We start from the raw sequence: 16848 nt of genomic DNA on the forward strand, positions 1-16848 counted from the left end.
CTCGCCATCGTTTGGGCTAAAGCGAAATTTCGCCCTTACCTATATGGCAGGCCATTCAAAGTCGTCAGCGACCATCAAGCCTTGTGTTGGCTAGCGAATTTAAAGGATCCTTCAGGACGGCTGGCGCGGTGGAGCCCAAGACTGCAAGGATATGATATCACTGTAACCTATAAGTCCGGATGAAAACCCTGATGCCGATTGCCTATCACGCGCCCCCATTGACTCGCCGCCGCAAGATGTCCAAGATGACGACGCCTTTCTTGGCATTTTAAGTGCGGAAGACTTCGCTGAACAGCAGCGAGCAGACCAGGAGTTGAAAAACCTCGTCGAGTGTTTGAAAGGGCACACCGACGTTGTCCCTAGGGCATTTAAGCGAGGATAATTGTCTTCGTTCTCGCTTCAAAACAACCTACTCGTAAAGAACTTCTCACCAGTAGGCGCCAACTACCTTCTTGTTGTTCCGTCAGGACTGCGTCCAGAAGTATTGCACGCCCTACATGACGATCCGACCGCTGGACACCTCGGATTTTCCCGGACACTATCGAGGATACAGGAAAGGTATTATTGGCCGCGCCTGACCGCCGACATCACCCGTTATGTCGGAACATGCCGAGACCGTCAGCGACGCAAGACACCACCGACAAGGCCAGCCGGATTACTATAGATACAGCCAATCGAGCCTCCTTGCCGTCGCTACCTATCTCCAGCGCGCCTAAGAAGCCCGACAGCTCACCCGCCTGCGGATTAAGAACCAGCAGAGGACCGACAGCCGCAACTACAACCTCCGACGACGCTTCGTCGATTACCAGCCCGGCGACCGCGTTTGGGTATGGACCCCTAACAAATGCTATCGCACAGCGCAGGACGCGCTTGCATGTGTGGGAAATTTCTGGAATGTTATCCATGGTTCCATCCACTGTCTGTGACTGAACCTTGTGTATTCTGATCGCATGTATGCGCGACGGGAATAATGTAGAGCTTCGTGGAAGGCTCGCGGGTCCCAGCGATTAGTCTGAAACATTCGACGATTGATGTATAAAAGCCGACGCGCTTGACCCGTTGATCTGATTTTCGCCGATCGCCGACTGTGTTCGCCGCTGTCGCCGTTCTTTGAGTGTAGCCTGGTTTTGAGGGCACAAGTTCGCCCAATAAAACGCTAGTTTCGTCTTTCTCAGTTTGGCTGCTTCCTTCGCAGTCACTACCACGTGGCAATATCATGAGAAGCCAACAAACACGCGAAATACGAATGTTGTGGGTTTGGTTCCCACCTGCGGCAAGTTGTTTTTTCATCCACTTTAATTCCCATAAATGTATCGTTTCTTTACTTCATTTGTTAAGCACAAGTAATTTCTCCTATGTTGTCCTTGGTGTCAGTGTTTGTTGGCTTTTCATGATATGACTAATAAAAATCGGGCCCCTCGGTTAACCCCCTTTCTTCTCATTTAGTATATATGTAGTGATTCGGAGGAAGGAGAAAATGATGCTATTTTCTGCTACCCGTGAGGGAGCACGGCTCAGCATCAGGGGGGAGGGGGAGAGAGGGACAAAGAAGAGAAGTAAGGAAGGGAAGAAAGTAGGTTGTGGGAAGGGTCAGCTGTCGCAATGTGTCATGACAGGACACTGCAAGGAGCAGGTGCCCGGGGGATCGGCTACAAGGCGGCAAGTCCAGCCGCAGCAGCAAACTCGAGGAAGGGCTGCAGTGAAAAAGCGTGGCAGTTTGGGCGAGTTGGTATGTCATGACTGTTTTAGGCTTGTAGCGCAGCTCAGAAAGAGCAAAAAAGGAAGGAGGTAGGGGTAATCAAAGGCAACGGAAAAACAGATTGAGCGCTATACTCTGTTTTCCGTTCCCTTTGATTACCCCTACCTCCTTCCTTTTTTGCTCTTTCTGAGCTAAAGCAGTCTGCAGCCTAAAACAACCTGCAGTGCAGCGACCGGGGATAGGCGGGCGAAGAGAAGGTTTTCTACGGTGTTGGCTGGAAAGCTGCGGCGGCGGTGTGCGGCTGTCGTCTCCTGTCGTTGAGAGGCTGGTCGTGGACAGTGGCATAGGATGTGCTCCAGGGTCTCGGGGGAGCCGCACTTCCTGCAGGCAGGTGATGGGATTTTCGCTACGCTGAATTTCCGGGCGACAGGCCGAACGCTGCCTGCCTGTCCTGAGGCGCAGGAGGAGTACCTGTTCTCCTCTCGTGAGTCCCTTCTCGGGGAGGGGCTGGGGTGGCTTACCGCTAGCCACTCGCGCGTCCGGGTGGGCTGTGGTCAGCAGCAGCCGGTGCCGTGTATAGTCCGATTCGGCTACCGCAGTGGTTACCGCAACGGGAGCATTGTGTGCTGCTTTGGCTGCAGCATCCGCCTCTTCATTTCCAGCTATCCCTACGTGTGAGGGCAGCCATTGGAGCGAGACGGGATGCCACTCCTCTGAATAGCAAAGAGCTTAGCTAGGAGCAGGGTGACGGTGACTCCAGCTTAATCGGGTTCGAGTAGTCCTTGAAGAGCCGGGCGAGAGCCTGAGAAGATGGCTACGGGCACCTGCGGTGGGTGCTCCGAAAGGAAGTCAGCTGCCAGGTGGAGGCCAGCCAGCTCTGCTGCTGTGGAGTTCGCAGCAAATGGGAGGCGACATTGCAGGGTCGTTCCAGCTGCCGGTACTATGCAGGCCGCCGAGCCATTGGATGGGAGGACAGAACCATCAGTGAAGATGTGGAGATGCCCACCTTGTACGTGCAGCTTCAACAACTCTACTAGTGGTGCATGCGCAGTAGTGACTAGGGAGCGAGCGAGAGAGAGAGAGAAATATCCGCGGCGAGGCGCGCGTTGTGACGTCACGTGCCTCCTCGGAGCACCGCCACGGCGAAATCGCAAGTTCGCGGCGAGTAAAGCTTTCGCTTTAAAACTGGGCGTCCGCCAGCGTGCGCGCAACGAACGCGCGCTCACTACATAGCAGTAGAGGCACTTGACAACGACAGCAAATTTGAAGAGGTCATGTTGTATAACCCATGCCTCAAATATGTATACGTAGCAAAAATGTGTCAATACAAATTTGCAGGTGAAATAAAGCACCATGATAGGAGCGTACGGGCGCATAGAGTTACACCAAGAGGGAAATCTGGCGCCACCGTCTGTGGGAGTTTCCTAAGGGTCGCTGTGCCGTCATGGGAATGATGGTATATGTGTTGTTGTTGTTGTTGTTGTTGTCCTAAGCGGCCGTGGCACATACCCACAGGGGGGGATTGGCCAAGAATCGGGTGGTTCAATTAGGTGCGTAAAAATAATAATGATAACCAGGGAATTAACAATTCTAGCGTTGGAGTTGAAAAGTAAACGTTTTGTGTTTGGAGAAAAAAAAAGGAAATAATCAGATGAAAACCGGGTATATAATAATAATAATAATAATAATAATAATAATAATAATAATAATAATAATAATAATAATAATAATAATAATAATAATAATAATAGGTAAGAAATAAAAGAAAGCTATGGCTGGGAGGGTACGATCCCTCTAACAAGGAAATCGATTAGTTTCAGTGAGGTAATTTTGGATTGCCAAGCAAACATTTCCGTGGCTGAACCAAATAATGGAGGCTCCAAAAGATAGGATCACAGGCACTGATAAAGTTAGACCAATAGAGCGAAGCGGGATTTCGAGTAATCGTTTTCTTATAATAGAAAAATGTCTGCAAGACAACAAGAAATGGTCTATTGTCTCCGCTTCGCCACAGAATGAACATAATGGTGAGGGGACCAGGCCAGACTTGTGGAGGTAGAAGTTCAGTGCAGGTATACGGCAGCGCAGCCTTGTGATGGACACTTCAATTTTCCGTGTTCGGCAAAAATCTCTGTTCCAAGGGTGTAGGAGATGTCCGTAATCCACAGAGTTATTAATTGCGGAGCCTGATACTGTCTGAATAATGACACTCCTGCGAAATCTAGCAGCAGTAACATAAGCAGTCAAAGGGCAGCAAGGGAGAATCGGGCCACTTATCGATGCCTTGGCTTGAGAGTCTGCAATTTCATTAATGATTAGTCCTTTATGGCCAGGCACCCAAATCAAACGCACGCTTCTCAAGTAACCAGGTACCAATGTATGAAGTGTCCTCATCACGCGAGAATCACTAGAAGCAGTAAGGGATGAGCACAATGATAACGAATCAGTGACTATCACGGCTGACGTAATTGATGGTCCTAATTTGCGTAATGCCAGCACCACGGCCATGAATTCGGCTAAAAAGATTGGTATGAAATCTGGCAGCCGAAGAGAAAATGTCCAATCGAGAATCGGGAAAATATTCCTACACCTGACTTTTCTTCACATTGTGAAGCATCTGTAGCAATTACAACGTTTGTTTGAAGGTTTTTCAGGTGATCTTGTAATATACCGTCTAGAATACGGTGTGGAAGTAATTTTGCATTATTAGGGAAAATGTCATCGAATTGAATATCCGTTGCAACAGCTCTGTCGGGAATAGGAAGTACATCGCATATGCGCACGCCCAAAGAGTCAAGTAATTTTTGCACGAATATGATTTGCGGAGTATGTAGTCGCGGCCAGATGACACCGAAAAACAATGCAGGTTGTGAAATAAAGATTATTTGGGGATGACGCAGCGGTGATTCATAAATCCTTAAGAATGTCTGCACCGTGAAAAGGCGGAACCTGCACGAAAGAGGGGGAACACGGGATTCTACATAAGGAATAGAATTTGCAAAAAATTTAGGAAGACCTAAACACAGACGTAATGCTTCTCTTTCTAAGAGGATTAGAGGACGGGACATGTAGGCTGGAGCTCCAGAGAAGAGCACGCAACCAAATTATAATACAGGGCGAACGTACATACGATATATCATTAGGAGTGTATCGCTTCTCAATCCTATGCGACGACTGCTCAGCCTACGCAATATGCCAATTGCACGGGTACCTTTTCCAGTCACATGATCTATGTGTGAGCGCCAGTTGAGAGAGGCGTTATAAATAATTCCGAGGTATTTAACAGATTCCACCTGTGGTACGTCTTCAAGGTGGTAAGACAATGAAATGTGCACTATGTCACGTATCGGAAAAACGAGAACAGCACATTTGCTGGCATTGAGTGTGAAGTGACTAACATCTAGCCATCTCTCCAGAGCATAAAGGTAAGTTTGCAGTCGTTGGTATTACGTGTGGATGTCGTTTGCAGATGCAAAAAACGCAATATCTTCTGCATAAACATAAGTAGTTATTTCTTGATGACAAGGTAGTGTGCTCATCAGAATATTAAAAAGCACCGGGGAAAAGACTGAGCCTTGCGGTACGCCTCTTGTTTGTTTGTGTTTAGAAGAAGAAACGCCGCTTTCGTAGCAATAGAATTCTCTTTCACCTAAGAATGACTGAATCCACGCTACTATATACCCAGCAACACCACAGGAAGTTAACCGATTGATCAATACAGTGTGCTCCACAGTGTCATATGCTTTAGCGATATCGAGCGTCACTAAGGCAGCGTATTGCTTATGACGTCGAGCGAGTTGTATTCGGCTTTCTAAGTCGACGTGGGCATGCCAGATGAAGCAGCCGGCCCTGAAACCAATCTGACAGGGACTAAGAATGGAATTATCATTCATAAATTTCATGATACGACGGTGAAGAAGCCTCTCAATGAATTTTACTACGTTTGATGTAAGCGCAATGGGCCTAATGTTCTCCAATACATACCTTCCTTCTTGTTTCTTAAGCGTCAGTATTACTTTGGCGAGCTTCCAGTGCAACGGAATCCAAGCATATTTAATTGAATAATTCACCAGGTCTAAAAGAACGTTAGGCGATTCCTGTAACAATATTTTTAACATTGCGTTTGTGACACCATCAGGGCCATGGGGGCTGAATTTGGTAAACATAGTGCAGTCTCATTTAGTTCAGCTAAGGAAATTGGAGTAAAGCCATCCAAAGGATCTAATGTAGAATGAATATCCGGAAGCCTGGCCATAAATGGATTTTCTAAGCCTTCGGCAATCTCTTCTAGGGAGGCGCTGAGTTCCTGCGGGGTCAAAACAATTGAGTCTAATCTCAAGGGTGTTGGTAGCACCTTCCTAGCATGAAGGAATGCAAATAAAGCACCCTTATTTTTTGAATTAGATAGATAATCGTAATGTCTAATATCGTATTCCTCTTTGGCTCGATTAACAGTACGCCTAAATACACCAGCGTGAAACTGATAATTTTCCCAATTTGTCGGGCACTGATTATGCAGAAGCATTTTCCAAGCGGCCTTTCTTTTTCTACAGTCCCGCGTACACTCATTATTCCACCAACGACAAGCGGTGCCTTTAGCCGAAGGGATGACAAATTCAGCTTGCTTCCGGGAATCCTCTAGAATTGAGCAAATGGTTGAAGCGATTTCCTTATCATTGGCAGTGGCAGGTTTCGAAACGGCAGAACGCAAGAAAGTCTTAAATTTCGTATGGTCCACAAATGTGCATGCCTGGTATTCTAAAGATGTTATTGGACAATTGATTTCAAATGACACCGGAAGATGATCACTGTTAGTTGCCGAGTCAACCGCTACCCACGACAAAACCTTGATGCCAGCGCTGCAAAATGTTAAATCTAACATTGAACGAAAGGGGCTTCTAGCAAACGTTACTTGTCCTGTGTTCTGACATGAAAGGTGACTATCAATAGTCCACTCCCAAAGTCGCTTACCCCACAAATCTGTTTTTAGCCCCCACGACATGTGATGCGAATTAAAATCCCCTACAAACAAAATTTCTTTTCTACAGGCAGCCACAGCCCTATCAAGTTGACGTGTACTTTGCACACCGGTGGGGAAATAAGCATTTATAATTGAAAATGGACGGTATCCTGGGAGACATCAATCTATGGGCAAAATTTCGCAGTCGCAGTCCATGATTTGAAAAGAAATTTTTACCTTGTGACAAATCCTACTGGAAACAAGTATCATTAATCCTCCACCTCGCGAGTCTCGATCTAATCGGAAAGACCGAAAACCTTTATATGAAAGTTTTTCTCTGGTGAAAGCCAAGGTTCTTGAAGAAGTAAGATATCTGAATTGAATTGAATAGATAGGCAAGATAAATCTTGTTAAAGCTGGAAATATAAAACGACAGTTCCACTGCAGCACTTTCAACTGTCCAATGGTGTTGAACGCACAGCAGCGGCAACTGCCGCCTTTAGAATACTTTCAGTAAGCACAGGAGATGGTTGACTCTTTTTTGATTTTGGGTTCATAGTTTTTGAAATTGGGGACCCCATACGTTTGGGAGCTCGAGTGTCAAGTTCCATATCTGTGACACTATATGTGTCTGCGAGGCTTGTGTTGCAAGAGGCTTCATCTAAAACGTGGATATGGTTACACAAATAACGCGTTCTTAAAGTAAAATCTTCATAAAATGTTTCTATTCATGCATATTACATCTCCCACTGAAGTTTACTCACCGGCAATGCGTAACCAAACGAAGAGAAGTAAGAACAGACGACAAACTGTTCCAAAGCGAGCACGAATTTTGTCGTCTATCCTCCAACTTTAGCGGCCCGCTGATACTTTTTACGTTTTATATAATTGTACACGCAACAAGTACTCATAGTTAAACAAAACATGTGTTCGTGTAATAATAAAGCTATAACAGCTTTTTACGTGCTGTTCTAGTAGGAAATTAATCATCGTGACAGACGGAACGGTGCTTGCCTGGCTTTCCGAGAATGATGCCAATCCGAAGTCACAATATACCGGTATTCCCATAGTTTCCTACAAGAATTTGTAGGAAACTCTATGGGTCATAGAGTTTCCTACAAAAATTCTATGGGTATTCCCACGAGCACATCATAATTGTATTTCTCCGTTCTTTCTACGCATGCGCGAGGAGCAGTGGTCGCGAGAGAGAAATGTGGAGACTTTCGGTCCTTGAGATTTCTCTTCGCCTAGGTGCTACGGAGAAGAAAGTTGTTAGCTCCGTTCGTCCCTAGCCGAGCTGGTAACACAATCGACAGAATGCGTGGCCGGCAAGGCGAAGAAGCCGTGTCCAAAGTGAGTTTGTTGATATTTTGTTGCGCCGGTAGCATATGAAATTTTTATAGTCGCAGGGGGATATGTTTGGAAGTGAGGTGTCTTCTCGGATGACTTTAGTGGCAAAGCATTACACAGTGCCGATGCGGCATTGTTTATTAGTGTCGTCGAGCAAGGTCGGCATACCGCACACTTCAGGAGATTCGCGCGAACGGAAACAGCTTATGAATTGGACTGCCGTGCTGATGCGAGTTTGTTGCTTTTCTTTTTTTTTTTTTTGCTGCGGTTTCATATTAAATTATGATAGTCGCAGGGGGATACGGTTGGACGTGAGGCGTTTTCTCGGATGCATTTAATGGCAAAGCATTACGTCGTGCTGATGCATGGTTCATTAGTGTCTTTGAGCATACCACACACTTCAGGGGAATCGCGGGAATGGAAACAGTTTATGAGTTCAACTGCCGTGCCGATGCATTAGTTCTTTATGTAACTGAGCATACAACACACTTGGAGATTCCTGGGAATGGAACATTTTGTGCTCTGTATGTGAAAGTACTACAACTTGCGTCGCCATGCAATCTGAGCCGTAGATCGTTGTTAGAGCTATGCAGCCATACTGGCAAAACACTATGCCCTGCGGATGAATACGGAACAAATGTATCCTAAAGAAAAATGGTCGTCATGCAATTTCATGGCAGTAGACCCTTGTGAAAGCTATACAGTAACACTGATATTGGCTCCGTGGTTTGTGCAATCAGCCAGCTCTTCCAGAGTCAGAAAAGACAAGACCGGAGGAAAACTTCTAAAACTACAAGACGGCAACCTGATTTGATAACTCATAGTTTGGATGTTTCCAGTAGAAGCACCTGCACCAATGGAAACTAAGTTGCAGTAAAAGTTGGACTTCAGAAAGTAAATGCGTCAACATTACACCAACGATAAACGCAATTCCACTACATGGATGACTTGCCTTGTATGAAAACATTGTTTTCACTTTTTGCTCTCCTGTTCGCCACATGCATTGCGGATTAAGGCGAAGTCTCACTGTTTAGTACAATGCGTTTGTCACTGGCTGACCACGAATAAATCGCTATCAATGTCGTATAATGAGCATTAAAAAGTTCTTTTCAGCTCCTCCTTTGCGACTGATGAGCCAGCTGTGCTTACTTAGGTGAGGATCCACCTCCAGAGGGTCATCACTGAATTGCAGACAGACAGACAGACAGACAGACAGACAGACAGACAGACAGACAGACAGACAGACAGACAGACAATGAACTTTTATTGAGGTCCTGAGGGACTAGCCGGCGGAGACCCGTTGGGGCCCCCGGCTCGCCGCTGGCTGCTCCCATGTCGGAATCGGGAGGCCAAGCCTCTCCGCTCTTTCACGGGCCCTCTGGACGGCCATGGACTGGAGCTTGAGTTGCGTACTAGATATGGCCTCCTCCCAGTCCCGTTCGCTGGTGAGGGACGTATTCCGTAACGCAGGACACTGCCAGAGCATATGAGGTAGAGTGCTAACCTCCCCACAATCCGGGCACTGAATTGCATTTCTTTTTTTTTTACAGGAGCATGGACACCTGCATAAATAGTGTTTTTGACTGACTGCACATAGGTCATCAGTCTTTTTATCAATCTTTTAAATCACCCACACAGGCGTACGTTATCCTCTTCATTTAGTAAAGAGGGGTAAACATCGACAAAATGATGCAGCTCAAATAGCTTGAACGTGTATGCATTTTCTATCCGCAGTGATGGACAAGATGGCTCGAGCGTTGCACAATGCCGTTTGCCTAAAGTCAGCTTCGCCGTAAGGCACCAGCGTCGCGAAATCAAGCATGCGCAGTGTATTGCGGAGAAGTATACCAACAGTGGAAAGCGGCCACTGTCAGAGGATATAGTGTGCGCACCTGCCGTCACGTCTCCTGTCGCAGTACAAGCGCGTAGACGCCGAACAAGTGTACTGGCAGGCCTTCAGAGCTATTTCGCACGCGGTTGTAGCAATCTGAGCCCTTGTTTCGGCCACATAGAGCTCCCCGTATATGAGCTAGACATCGTAACAGCAGGGATTAGCAATACGCGCTCCTTCATTAATTACCCTTGCGCACAAGCACCTCAGAATCGCTACGAATCTGCACCACGTAGCCAATATCAGTGTTACTGTACAGCTTTCCAAGGGTATATATATACTGCTATGAAATTGCATGACGACCATTTTTCTGTAGCAGACATTTGTTCCGTATTCATCCGCAGGGCGTAGTGTTTTGCCAGTGTGGCTGTACAGCTTTCACAGATTGCATGGCGGCGCAAGTTTTAGCACTTTCACATACAGAGTACAAAATGTTCCATTCCCACGAATCTCCAAGTGTGTTGTATGCTCAGTTACATTAAGAACTAATTCATCGGCACGGCAGTTGAATTCACAAACTGTTTCCGTTCCCGCGATTCCCCTGAAGTGTGTGGTATGCTCAACGATACTAATGAACAATGCGTGGTTCTTTGCCATTAAAGGCATCCGACAAAAAGCCTCACGTCCAACCATATCCCCCTGCGACTATCAGAATTTAATATGAAACCGCAGCAAAAAAAAAAAAAAAAAAAAAAAGAAAGAAAGCGACAAACTCGCATCGGCACGGCAGTCGAATTCATAAGCTGTTTCCGTTCCCGCGAATCTCCTGAAGTGTGCGCTATACTGACCTTGCTCGATAACACTAATGAACAATGGCGCATCGGCACTATGTAATGCTTTGCCGCTAAAGTCATCCGAGAAGACACCTCACTTTTAAACGTACCCCCCTGCGTCTATAAAAATTTAATATGCTACCGTCGCAACGAAATATTAACAAACTCACTTTGGACACGGCTTCTTCGCCTTGCCGGCCACGCATTCTGTCGATTGCGTTGCCAGCTCGGCTAGGGACGAACGGAGCTAACAACTTTCTTCTCCGTAATACCTAGGCGAAGAGAAATCTCAAGGACCGAAAGTCCCCACCTTTCTCTCTTGCGACCACTCCTCCTCGCGCATGCGCAGAAAGAACAAAGAAATCAAATTATGATGTGCTCGTATGCGACGATAGACAGATGGATGAATGTTATGAGCGTCCCCTTTGGAACGGGGCGGTGGGTGGCGTCACCAAGCTCTTGTTATACTTCCTAATGTTCTACCTAGGTTAAACAATAAAAAAGAGAAAAAAACATACTATGAACAACCTCACCCAAATGTTCTGATCCCCTATTTCGAACTGTGCCTTTGTACGTCTCCGTTTTTTTTTTTGTCGTTTCCCTACTTTTCTTCCACCAATCCGCAGGCATACCGCAGCGCAGCAGTGCCAGATTTCCCTCTAGGTAATATACTGAGAAACTATGTACGCGCGCAATCGGTCTCATCGTTGAATATACCGCGAAGCCCGCCTTCGCCCCAATCCATTTCGCTCGCAGCGCGCTCGCACAATTTTTCCACACGCAGCGGTGCGCGGCGCCTCAGCGGGAGAGGCATCTGACCAATGTCTAGTACATCTAGTACCTAGTACACTCTACTACAGTGTATACATAGAGTTTCTCACTACATTACCTAGAGGGAAATCTGGCGCTGCTGCGCTGTGGTATGCATAGGAATGCCGGTATATTGTGGATTCGGATTGGCATCGTTTTCGTAGAGACAGGACACCTTGAAGACGCGCTTGGCAAATACCGTTCCGTCTGTCATAATGATTCATTTTCTACTAGAACAGCACGTGAAAAACTGTTTTAGCTTTATTATTACGCGAAAACATGTTTTGTTTAACTATGAGAACTTGTTATTGTGTGTACGACTACATGTTACATAAAAAGTATCAGCGGGCCGCTAAAGTTGGAGGACAGACGACAAGGTTCGCTCTCGCTTTGAAACAGTTGGTCGTCTGTTCTTGCTTTTCTTCGCTTGGTCATGCATCGTGGGTGAGTAAAGATGTAATATGCGTGAATGGAAACATTTTATGAAGATTTTACTTTGAGAACGCGTTATTTGCGTAGCCATATCCACGTTTTAGACGAAGCCTCTACAACACCAGCCAACACGAGCCTCGCAGACACATATACCGTCATTCCCAGCATTCCCATGACGGCACGGTGCCCTCTCGTCACGGTGCCCCCTTGAGAAACTCCCATAGACGGTGGCGCCAGATTACCCTCTAGGTGTTATAGTGAGAAACTCTATGAGTGTATATATACCTCTAAGATTAAGTCATACATAGTCATACTACAAGTATCAGATATAAATACTATATTTATATATAAAATTAAAGCTTATGTTACTATTATATTAAATTTAAGTTTGTTAAAGAATTTCGGTTATTGTTTTATTTTGCTTATCCTACACCAGGTGGCAGCACGACGCAAAAGCGGTTTTTGGCGTTGTCTGCTATATTTCGTCTGCAGCCGCTCTACATGGGGTCGTTCTGTTAGACCGAGCCGCTTTCGCATCGCACTGCCGAACACTGTCTCAAGCTTGGTAAGAACTGCTTTACATATTTCATATTGTCCCCAAATTTTCCTTAGCAGACGATACGCAGCACCAGTAAACGCGCATACACCAAATGAGGCAGCCGGCATTCCTAAGATCCGGGAGACGAGCACCCGGATATGCGTGTGTTGCTTTCGAAGCGCGAAAGGAGAACGAAGGAAAGGAGTGGCGTTGACTTGAACCGGCGATGGTTTCGCATCGAGTATATTGCACAACATCAGTGAGCTTCTCTCTTTCTCTCATCTGTACATGTGTGTGTCCTTTGTAGTGCTGCCGTAATTTCATATCTTGCAGTTTTCTCTTTTCTGGCCGCGATACATGCTTCAGATACACTCGGTCAGCTTCGGGTCAATCTATACCGAATTGTTCCTGTTGGAAAGAAAGATGCTGCAAAAGAATAAGGAACAGTGAGAAACATACAGGTCGCGGCCAGATACAGGTTGCGTAGGGTTGCAGGGTCAACCCCCCCCCCCCCCCCCCCCCCCCCCCCCCCCCCCCCCCCGCCATTTCCTCGACTGATAGCAAAGGCGGCCTTTTGCGCGCGGTTTGCGTAGAGAACCAAGAGGGTAAACACTGTACCGCGGTGGCCTTGAAATTTGATTGATAACAAAGATTGTTCCACCTTTCCGTCATTCCTGGTTCTCTCTGTTTGGGGGAGAGCGGTACCTTTCCAAGCGACCTCCACGTTGTGGCGCTGCGATCGCTCTCCATTTGCTTGATCGGCGTCTGTTTTGTCCGATTGCGGGGGAAACTTCCAAAATCAGAGATACATTGAAATGAAGAAATTCTTGCCAGCACTGCACTGCTGGCCGAGTGCGGCGAAGCGGTCCGAGATACGTGGGCCTGGGAACGGGTCGGCCGCTGCCAGATTCCAATGGTGGCTTTGTCAAAGGTGCAGTAGTTTCGACGGCGACATTTTATTGGCCGCCATTCAGTATAGCCGCTTGTTTCTTTATTCTCCATCACAGCAACAATCCAGTGGTTAGCTACTGAGAATGCGGCTCGAATAACTGTGAAAACAGACAGTACTTGATGCATATAGTAAAGATTAGAGGGTGAGTAATCATGTCTTTTTTTTTTTCTTGCAATGCTAAAGAGCTGCCATTATTTAAGGCGCACGCCTTCGCAGGCAAGCTTCGCTAGAGCGGCGAAAGACGCGAGCATGTTGCGAGCCTCAGTTTGACCAGAGCATGCCATTCTATCACTGTGTTCGCTACTTTGCTGGGCCGCTGGAAACAGCGCAATCAGCTTTGCCCAATCAGGTCGCTTTGTTTCTTGGACAGGAACACCTCTGCGCTAAAAGGCGGTGGATTATGGGTGGCGTTGGTTGGATTTCTTGTCAGAAGGGCGTCTTTAACGAGCTGAGCACAGCGTCGCAAGTTGCGGTAGTCGCTTTGATTCACGCAGGCGTCCATTTGTTTATTTATGTTTACGTGTACTTTAGCATGAATGATAACCCGGAGCGCCAACTTGACCATTAAGTGGGTCCTCTGGGAAGTATGTGCTCGATGCCAGGTGGAAATAGAAACGGCACACCGACCTGGTAATTAACACTGGCAAGCCCAATAATTGTCAAATTTCGTACATATAAGGACAAACAAAGTTTTGTTGGCGGCGAAGAAATTGAAAGGTACAAGAATTTCAATTTCTGAAGATTTTTCTGAACCGCTACAAAAGAAAAATGCTTCTTGAATATGCGAAGGAACACCAGACTGAGGCAGATGGGGAGGGTACGTTAAGCGTGACGTACCTGCGTAAAGTGAAGTGGCGAATCCGTGGCTGGAAGGTTCGGCGAGAAATCGTCGTCGGAACAACACAGAAGTGAGATGAGTTCAAACCACCTGTGATTTTGGGCACTGAATCGTGGTTAGATGGTAACGATATGGATGCTGATTTCTTCCCTAGTAACTACATTAGTTATAGAAAAGACAGACAATGTCACGGGGATGGTGTGTTTATTGTTTGTTGTCGATCAAAAAATACAGTCGCAGATGTTAAGCAAGTCAGATGATTCTACTGAGGCTGTCTGGATGCAACTTCCTTTGAAACATGGAAAATCGCTGCGGGTCTGTTCCTTTTACAGGCCTCCTGGCAGTAAGGTACATGTTTTAACTAAGCTAGCGGAAGATGTAGAAGTGAGAAATTATGACTTCTTAGTGATCGGTGGTGATTTAAATTTACCCGAAAACAATACCTAATGTATCTAGAGCGTCGCCAAGGGAAAATTATGCAACTCATTTTGCGCTATCGCAGTTGGTATGCCAACCTACGCATAAAGGTACTGTGTTAGACTTACTTTTTACTAATTCGCCTGAGGATACGGAGCCTGTGCTAATTTTTCCAGGCACAAGTGACCATAACGCTGTGCAAACTGAAATTGGCGTACATTAAGGTCGCTAATAGCGCACGTAGACAGCTACCGCAAGGCTCAAGTCAGTGAAATTTCTTCGGCACTTGACTCGTATTACGACGTATTTGAAACATTTTCAGAGTCGCTGCACGTAGACGAAGTGTGGCGTCTACTTGAAACAAGATTTTCGACCAATTCGTCCCGTCACGGATGATGACGGCGAGGCAGCCGTGGCCCAGAGTCCGCATACACGGCGCCGGGGAAGAGAAATCGACACGCCCAGCCGAAAGCTTCAAACGAGGAGTCCGCGATGTCTCGCGCGAAAGGCATCTTGCATCCGTGTGTGAATACCTTGGTGTGTACGTGACCCCTCGACTATGCTGGTACCGTCACGTTAACCATACAATTGCTGAGGCGTGTAGAGTCCCTGGTATGTTACGTAGAAATGCGAGATGCTTTCCTTTAGAAACAAGGAACTTACTTTACAAGACTAACATAAGGCCAATACAGGAATATGCTTGTACCGTTTGGGACCTCTGCACTGTGACAAACATAATGAATCTAGAAAGAGTACAACGCTTAGCAGCCCGTTTCGGGGTTCAAAATTATACTCGGTATTTTAGCGCATCCTAAACAAAGGAAAACTTGGGATGGAATACACTTCGAAGCCGTAGAAAAACATTCATATTAAAAATTTTTTCACAATATATATCATTCTAAAACCGGCTTCAATCGTGATAGCTACATAAAGGCACCAGAGTACACTTCTGCAAGGCGCGATCACCCACTTAAGATTAAAGATGTAGAACAGAGCTTTTTAAGACGTCTAAGACGGTCAGTGAATGGTACAGGTTGCCGCGTGTTGTATCGCTATTTCCAAGTGATCCTTTGCTTCATCCATGTGATTTGCATTTCCGTTCTGTGCTTTGTGCTTGCGTCACCAGAACCGCTTTGTTTCGCTTCGCGCATGTACGATTATGCTCTGCTTATCTTTCTTTTGAGTCAGCGATTTGCCCTGAACTGTAATTGTTCTCTTCATGTATTCTATATTAACTGCTTTTGTTTGTCAATGATATATGTACGTCCCCCTCCCCCACTGTAATGACAAACTTGCGCTGTGGTTACTGTGATAAATAAATAAATAAATAAATAAATAAAAGACATAAACAAGGATTGGTTAACTTCTTTTTGGTGTACTGCGGCACAGACCCTCGTTGCTTTTCTAACATTCTCGCAGGCGCTCCAGAATTGGTGCCAGTGTTGCTTGGCTGTTTGAGCATCACGTGACAATGAAGCCGCCCTCAGCGAGAGCCGCAGCGCTGTGCTGCTGCGCATGCGTGTTCTACCTCGGCCCCGCTGCGCCGGCGCTGTTCCAGAAACGTAACGTATGCTCGAAAGTGGCGAGTTGGTTCCTTGTCCTCAATGCACGCAACGTGTGCGAAAGCGAGCGACGCCGCCTCTTGTAGCTCTTTGTGCGCCCGCAGGCAACACACCGTCGAGAGGTCACCATGTCTCTCTTAATTAGGATGAAGGAAAGCGCATGCAGCTGGGCGGAGGCTGCTGGAGAGAGCATTTTTCTGTATTCCATATACCTATAATGTCTAGGAATTTTCTTACCTATAATGTAAAAGTTTATGCTACTTAAAGAGACCCTGAAACAATTTTGACGATTTTCCACAAACGTATTTAGTCGTTAGGGTAGGTCCTTCTCATCATTAATTGACGCACTTAAGTGCTCCGCGTCAAGCGCGAAAAAAGAGGGTTAACCGAGGGGCCCGATTTTTATTTGTCATATCATAAGAAGCCAACAAACACTGACACCAAGGACAACATAGGGGAAATTACTTGTGTTTAATAAACGAAAATAAGTAAACGATAAATTAGTGGAAATGAAAGTGGATGAAAAAAAAAACAGAAACGATCCCACAGCCTTCGCTTTTCGCGTGCGATGCTCTACCAATTGAGCTACCGCGGCGCTGTTTCCCTATCCACTTTCCTGAGTATTT

The 16848-nt window shown here is 46.3% G+C and overlaps 1 protein-coding gene across 1 annotated transcript in view; it reads left to right on the plus strand.

Moving 5' to 3' along the window:
- Nucleotides 1-2047: 2047 nt before the first annotated feature.
- LOC142588937 (uncharacterized) overlaps nucleotides 2048-16848 on the plus strand; it is a 69261-nt gene continuing 54460 nt past the window's right edge. Inside the window, exon 1 of the mRNA XM_075700749.1 lies at nucleotides 2048-2183. Coding sequence (XP_075556864.1) covers nucleotides 2048-2183 — 136 coding nt within the window. The remainder of the gene's footprint in view (nucleotides 2184-16848) is intronic.

This window comes from Dermacentor variabilis, chromosome 7, assembly GCF_050947875.1.
Source record: "Dermacentor variabilis isolate Ectoservices chromosome 7, ASM5094787v1, whole genome shotgun sequence".
Taxonomy (NCBI): domain Eukaryota; kingdom Metazoa; phylum Arthropoda; class Arachnida; order Ixodida; family Ixodidae; genus Dermacentor; species Dermacentor variabilis.